This window comes from Sinocyclocheilus anshuiensis, unplaced genomic scaffold, assembly GCF_001515605.1.
Source record: "Sinocyclocheilus anshuiensis isolate Anshui unplaced genomic scaffold, SAMN03320099.WGS_v1.1 scaffold1163, whole genome shotgun sequence".
Classification (NCBI taxonomy): Eukaryota; Metazoa; Chordata; class Actinopteri; order Cypriniformes; family Cyprinidae; genus Sinocyclocheilus; species Sinocyclocheilus anshuiensis.
The window spans coordinates 940,348-947,911 of NW_015544295.1; the positions used below are offsets into that span (position 1 = coordinate 940,348).

At 39.8% G+C, this 7,564-nt stretch overlaps 1 protein-coding gene across 1 annotated transcript; it reads left to right on the forward strand.

Annotated features, from left to right (window-relative positions):
• The first annotated feature begins 887 nt into the window (after window positions 1–887).
• On the forward strand, window positions 888–6,837 carry LOC107698093 (T-box-containing protein TBX6L-like). The gene is made up of 10 exons (XM_016499004.1): window positions 888–1,392; window positions 2,758–3,081; window positions 3,252–3,408; window positions 3,846–3,948; window positions 4,380–4,544; window positions 4,626–4,772; window positions 5,009–5,079; window positions 5,334–5,419; window positions 5,608–5,821; window positions 5,909–6,837. Exons 2-10 carry the CDS (start codon window positions 3,066–3,068, stop codon window positions 6,363–6,365), a joined length of 1,416 nt encoding a protein of 471 aa, XP_016354490.1. The 5' UTR covers window positions 888–1,392; window positions 2,758–3,065; the 3' UTR covers window positions 6,366–6,837.
• The last annotated feature ends 727 nt before the right edge of the window (window positions 6,838–7,564 follow it).

Genomic DNA, 7,564 nt, shown 5'->3' on the forward strand with positions numbered 1-7,564 from the left:
GCGTTTAGCATAAGAAAGAGTTGTGCTAACAGTGCTCTATGCCAGGGTGGAGAAACAGAACAAACTGAGGATTGTGTTTTCTGATGACTAAAACATCAGAACCAGTCAATAGGCATCGGTTCTGCATCTGTCTCTTTCAATTCCTGTTTTTAAAACACCCTAAAGCAACTGCATATGGAACTTCTTTTGAATCAATCCTAAAGTGTTCCATTTGGGTCCAGTTTGGATTGAAATCAACTAAGAATTATGTAAGGTCCTACCTGGGGAAAAAAAGCAATTAATTTCCAAGTATTAATATTTATTTGCTTATATTAATATTAAAACATTAATATTCCAAATATCTTTATTTGGTTTGTCCCCCTTTCACTGTAAAGGCAGCAGCACTTGAGATACTTGAATTCACATGATCAATGCCACAAATTTACCTAGAAATATTGCAGAATCTTTAATATTTTTAATTAATTTTATGTCATAAGTTTTCGTATTCGTCATCATTTTAATTTTAAAAATCGTAAAACTTTTAAGGAAGTCTCTATCGAGTTCACATGGTCAATGTCACAAAGCTGCCTAGAAATATTGCATAATCTTTAATTTTTTTTAAAAACATTTTATGTCAAATGTTTTCTGTTTGTCATCATTTTTAAATGTGAAAGAATTTTAGATTTTTAGTGAAGTCTCTATTGAGTTCACAAGATCAATGTCACAAATTAACCAAGAAATAGTGCAGAATCTTTAATATTTCTAATTTATTTTAAGTCACGAATTTTATTATTTGTTGTAACTTTTATTTAAAAAATCTTATTTTCATTTTTAAATTGGAAAGAATCCCAGATTTTTTTCTCTATTTGACCCCATTGTGTAATATTTAAGCTTTCAACTTCTCCCATTTCCCCATAACTTCCAGTGCTCTCTACTATCACGATTCTAATTATCAAAGAATATAAATCAAGCCTTCCAATCTTCAACTTTACCAAAGAAGCACAGAGGAATAAAGACACATCTGCTTGCAGATCAATTTGTGAACAGTCAGTCAAGCACTGGTTTCAGCTTATAGTCACAGATACATAACAATGCCTGATATTCAGTAAACTCTCCCTATTCTTAAAAAAAAAAAAAAGACAAGAAAACTGCGGTGAGTAGTGCTAACAGGCTGTGAACCACTAAAACATTCCCATATCTTTTGGATCCACCTTTATTTTTTTCTGTTCTCTATCTATCTGTCCCTCTTTATGTATCTCTGCCTGTATCTCTCTGCATGAATAGAAAGCCTGCTGCCTTCAGAGAGCATTTCTTCCTAATGAGATTAACCATCAAGGAACGGTCATGTCTAGACACCCTGAATACACAACCCCTTCCCTCCCACCACACACACATCCACAGGCTCATTCTCAGGTAAACCTCACCTGTAGATTTGCCCCAGGGTTTGCTTTCTGTCATAACTCTATAATGACTTTATGTGGTGCACTTTCACTGAGACATTGAGTGAGATGATTCAGTCAGAATCAAGTATTTGATATTCCATAATTTATTTTGGAAATCCCTCAAAACAGTTTGTTTTTGAAACATTAAAACATACAAAAAGTCTTCAAACATTCTCTATAAAGGTTCCTTATTGGCATCTATGGATCCAAAAAGAACCTTTAACATCCATGGAATGTTTCCATTCCATTACTTTAGAATGTTCTTCACACCGAGAAAATGGTTCTTTCAAGAATTGTTCCCTAAAAGGTTCTTTGGGGAAGCAAAAATGTTTCTTCTATGGCACTGCTGCTGCAAAAACTTTTGGAAACTTTATTTTTAAGAGTGTAAAATCAATCCCCTGAAAACAAAGTTTAAAATAAGTACCAAAAAGGATGCTATAGCAGAATGTTTAAAGTTTCATAATTCTATAAAAACATCTGTACTTGAGTTCCAAGGAACTTATTTATTTTCTCTTCTTTTAAAAGATGATTCCTAAAACCAAAAGTCTGATCTGATATTTTCAATACAATATCAAGAATATTTGAATCTCCAAAGAACCATATAGCCACTCTGAACCGCAAATACTAATTCTTGATAAGAAAAGTGTTTCTTAGGGCTTCAAGGACCATTACGAAGCTTTAGTCTTAAAACTGTATGTCAATATTTGTCTCAAAACTGCTGTTAAACAACTGTTGACAAAAGACAACCGTAACCAAACCTAAAGGTAATGAAGGTTAAGATGGTTCTGTGTGGTCTTTTGTAGTTTCTTCATGATTTAAGATGAATATTAACACTGCAGATGTGTTTAACCCAAGGCCTAAAGTTGTGAAAGCATTTCCATTAAAATTCAATGTGAAGGCCAAGATCAGAACATGTGAAAAGAAAAAAGTTCACAAGAACCTCATACTCTAGTGACAACTTCAATTGCATTTCAAATTATTTGCCATGGTCTGACCTGGTTGTAAAAATCAGGACCTGGTGTCTGTAGCATCAGTGAGAATTAGTGGATGGATATGTGTGTATGAATGAGCAAACACGAGCGCTGAGTGTGTCAGATTATGTTTGTGTGAAGGGGTCAATGCTGTCAATTAGAAGGTGAAGTCTTTGCTCTTCCTCACATTAGCTGGATTAATGAAGGGAATTTCGTGCTTGATTTGCCATCCTGTATGCTTTGAGCCTGTACGTATTTGCTTAAAAGTCCTTTAGCAGTTCATAAAGACATGTTTCCTCTGCTTGTCCCCTTCCTGTTGGGACTCTATCAAGGCTCTGCTAACTCTCTTTGATTCTGCCCATCAGCCAATGAGATCATGACATTGACTCATCACCGTGTCACTTCAAAGGCTGGGAATGGGTGTCCAAGCCCCGCCCACATCCAGATCCCACTTAAAGGTGTGGGACACCCCCTCTGCATCTGTGGCAGAAGCAACAGACAGACACATCCTTGGACTTAACGTTGGAATTAACTCAAGCCCTTTGAGTTCTCAAGCCCTTTGAGTTCTTATGGAGAACTTGTATTTTTAAACGAAACATCTAGATATTGCTCATTCAGATCTTTTGGTCTGTCTCATTTTCTTCTGGAGGACATCTTGTGAGAAGCCTAAATAATGCAGGCTATCAGAGGTGAGTACTTGTTTTGACTCTAATGCAACTTGAGGGCTCTTGCTCTTGGTGTGCAACATTTATTTACAGACTTGGCTTCATTGTTAATTCGTTTTGCACTGAATGAAATTCCAAGAGTCTCTCATTGAATGCCATTGACTGAAAATCTCAAATATTCCGTCTTTCCTCAGACCTCAAGCACAATTTCAGTCTCCCTCCTCCGCCTTCCATGGCTGGAGCCGGGGATTCCTACCACCAGGGCAACATCCGAATGACACTGGAGGATCCGGAGCTGTGGAGATCCTTCCATGAGATCGGCACTGAGATGATCATCACCAAACCTGGCAGGTCTGTCTCAGAACCAACTACAACTTAAATCTGTCGACAAGTTCTAGATCAGCTAAACTCTATAAACTGACCTTAATTCGTGCATTCGTGGCCTAATGGTTAGGAAATCGAACTTGTAACCCGAAGGTTGCGGGTTTGAGTCTCAGGTCTGGCAGGGATTGTAGGTGGGGGAGTGAATGACCAGCGCTCTCTTCCACCCTCAATACCATGACTGAGGTGAGACCCCGGAGCAAGGCACCGAACCCCCAACTGCTCCCCGGGCACCGCAGCATTGGCTGCCCACTGCTCCGGGTGTGTGTTCACGGTGTGTGTGTGCACTTGGATGGGTTAAATGCAGAGCACATATTCCGAGTATGGGTCACCATACTTGGCCACGCGTCACTTCTCTTCACTTCAATTCTTGGAGCTAAACTTGCTTTTGTATGCTTATATTACAGGAGGATGTTTCCACACTGCAAAATCAGCTTGTCTGGATTGGTGCCATATGCGAAGTACATCTTACTGGTGGACATGGTGCCAGAAGATGGTCTGAGATATAAGGTTAGAACCAAAACCTTATCTAGTCTTTCTCTAATGCAATTAACAACCAGATTCTAAGAAAGTTCATAGATCACAAACATTAAAGTCTTATCCATTTGAATGCTCTGGTCGCAGGCTAGTCTAGACTATTAGAGTCCTATTGAAGTGAAGAGCTGTTGAATTGGGAATCAGTCATGAACGGCTGGAGCATTGGGGGACGTTGTCACATGTCTCCCCAGAATGTTCTCACCACTGATTGCGCTCCTCAACTTCAAAGAGCCCCAACTCTTCCTGTTTTTACAGAGCCCACTGGGGGGTTTTGCCCCGACACACATTCTCGTTCACACATACTCTCACACCCCAGCACCCCCTGCACCTTATGTCACGGCCACTCTAGCTCTAGTTCACTATTCTGTCTTCAGTTATTTAATGAAATGCTTCTTCTTCCTTAGTGGAACAAGGACAAGTGGGAGGTCGCTGGTAAGTCTGAGCCTCAGCCGCCCTACAGGACGTACCTACACCCTGATTCACCAGCGCCCGGCAGCCACTGGATGAAACAGCCCGTGTCCTTCCTCAAGCTCAAGCTTACCAACAATGCCCTGGACCAACATGGGCATGTAAGTGCCTGTTCAGATTCCTACATTTGTTTAATAGTAATTTGACTTTGATTTTAACCAGTGTCTCTCCTTTCGATTCAGATTATCCTTCACTCCATGCACCGCTACCATCCGCGTTTCCATATCGTCCAGGCTGATGATCTGTACAGCGTACGGTGGAGCGTATTCCAAACCTTTACCTTCCCCGACACATCCTTCACTGCTGTCACTGCATACCAGAACACAAAGGTAAGAGTTTTATAAAAATGTAATAATCAGCAACAAACTGATTGACCACTATTCTGGAAATTGGGGTGGGGACACATCCTCTTATCATATATGGTTGTTACAGCACCAATTCTTATAATGTTATGTGAAGCATGTATATGTTCTTATGCATACATTTCGAAGTTGAATAGATAATGTTAATTTTTTCTTAGCATTAATTAGAACTGAGATTGGTGGTTACATTATTTCTCTCACAGATTACAAAGTTGAAAATCGACCACAACCCCTTTGCCAAAGGATTCAGAGATGAGAGCACAAACTCTAAAAGGTAAGATTATCTTGATGTTATTTTTATTTTCATGACCCCTTACTCTAAAAATTTACTTAAAAATGGAATCCATTCCACAAAAAAAAAAAAATCATAAAGATTGTTTTATTACAAAATATGAAATGAAGTACAAACTTTTATTTATTTGTAATTTTTTACATTTATTATTAGAAATCTATTCTATATTTTAAAATTCCAATAAGTTTAATACATTTGTTTACAGTTTTACATGGTTAACAATTTTCCTTTGACAGACGAGCAAATCGAAGTATGGCTGATCCTGAAAGAGTTGCAAAGAAGATGAACTTGTCAAAAGATTCAGAACATGGAAGCCCACGAGGTAATGGTCTTTACATTTAAATTAATATCTCCATGTATGTACAGGATTTGTAGGCTTTTAACTAGCAGCCTGGGTTCAGTTGTCCTAGCTGACGAGTACAGATGTTTTTTTGTTTTTTTTGAATGAAAAATTCTCAAATAGTTGTTTTATTTGTAATTTATTAGTCTCCTTGATATTTATCTCTTCAGATATCCAGCAGTCCTCATGTGAGGGTCTTGATGATGAACACGTGGGCCGTAAGGAGTCGGAGGTGAAGCCCGAGCGGTACTCCCCATGGGGAGGTGCGTGTGACCGGGACAACGGCCACGCTCTCCGTGCAGAGTCCCCTCTGGGCTCGGACACTCGGGACATTTACAGCTCTGAGCAGCTCGTACCAGGACAAAACACATACCAGCCTTACAGGTACAGGCTACAGACCGCAAACAAGACTTACTAAGCTATTTTTCCCCTTGTCAGTGTCTCGATGTTAAATTCTCAATCTTTTCACAGATTTCATGAATATGGCAAGTCCCCCTCGCCGTCCTCCTCCAGTGTTGGCAGCAGCAGTGCATGTGGAAGCCGCTCCAGCTTTGAGTCCCGAGTGCCGGATGCTGCCACCGTGCCCGATCAAGACACCTCCAGCAAGCCCTCCGCCCCTGAGTTCGGCCTGCCTCCCTGCCCGCCACATCCCTCCGCGGGGCACCAGGACTACGCAGGAGTGCTGAACATGGCCATAGCCCAGGCCAAGCCAGGTATTCTGGGCCACCATCCGCTCTACACGCCCTACAGTACAGAACAGTCTCTGGGACAGTGGAGCGGGGTAGCGTCCACTCAATACCCCCCTCCTCCACCTCCCCATCACCACCTTCCCACCGAATACAGCACCCAGGCCGTCCATCACGGCTATCACCACGGAAATGTTGGGGACTGGAGCCAATACCCACTGTTTTCTTACTCGTGCTGGTGAGCGAGAGACGGGATGCTTTCTAAAGTCTTGCACGATGAGATCTGGATCTTCAGATGATGGGGTACCTGCGAGAGCTAGATAAACACTGAGCGAAAGGGTAATGAGGAAGTGGCACTAACTAGAATGTTGTTCGGGAGTCAACTTGGATGCAAATAGAAAATAAAGAACCTGCTTCAGTTTAACTGAAAAGAGTATGTCTGCTGATCTGAGGGTCTTTGTTTTCTGTGAGAAAAGACAGTGTGCTTGTCAATTGTGCTGCATTAAACGCATTTGGAAATGGACTTTTGATACCTTTTGACTTGAAAACTCATGCCTGCGTACCAAGGACCAAGAACGGACTGGTTTTCTGAGCTTTGTTGTTAAAATGTCTATTTATTCTGTGTTTGCGTTTGCTGCTACTTAATATTATTTTTGTTTAAAAAAAGAGAATCGTGTAGTGTAAAATGCTGTTTGGAAATTATAATGTTGTATGTCTGAAATTCAGAATGATCAGTAAATATCTTCAAAGATGCTGTGGTCATGGTCTTTTTCTTTCCCAAAGAAAGAAATAAGCAGCTAATATATGAATAAATCCAATGGGTCATGAAGTTCAGTTCAAGGGGAAGTGAAGTAGACAGAAACATCTGCTATAAGAGTTAATGAGAGCACTTTGAAAGTCTGTGCGAGAAGGCTCATGGTGACTCATAATATATTGATGTATATAAACATTAATATAAAAACAAGCATCACTAAATCAAATATCATTAATATAAGAAGCTCAAGTTTATAGAAATATATTTTTCAAACATTTTATCATGATTGCACAGAATGTTGCTAAATCCTAAAAAACATGTGAAAATCAGTTCAACAAATAGCAACCAGGTAGTTGATTTTTTTTTTTTGCAACAAATCACTCATAAATGTATTTACACATTCAGAATTACTACATTTTCTTTTTGTTTGTTAATTTCTGTCAACTATTATATAAATACTTTTCTTTTTTTCACTTTCAGTGCCCTATTTTTGTTTTTCTTTTACTTTCCCCCCTTTTGTTGGCTCTAATTGGAACCCCACCCATCTCTGTCTGTCTACACACACATTATTTGATGTTGCATCCTCAGGACACTTAAGGTACTACCTTACATAACAAAGCATGTCATAGGCCCCTCTGTGCCCATGAAAGAGTCTTAAGAGGTGTGAAAATGAGGGGGAGGGGGGGG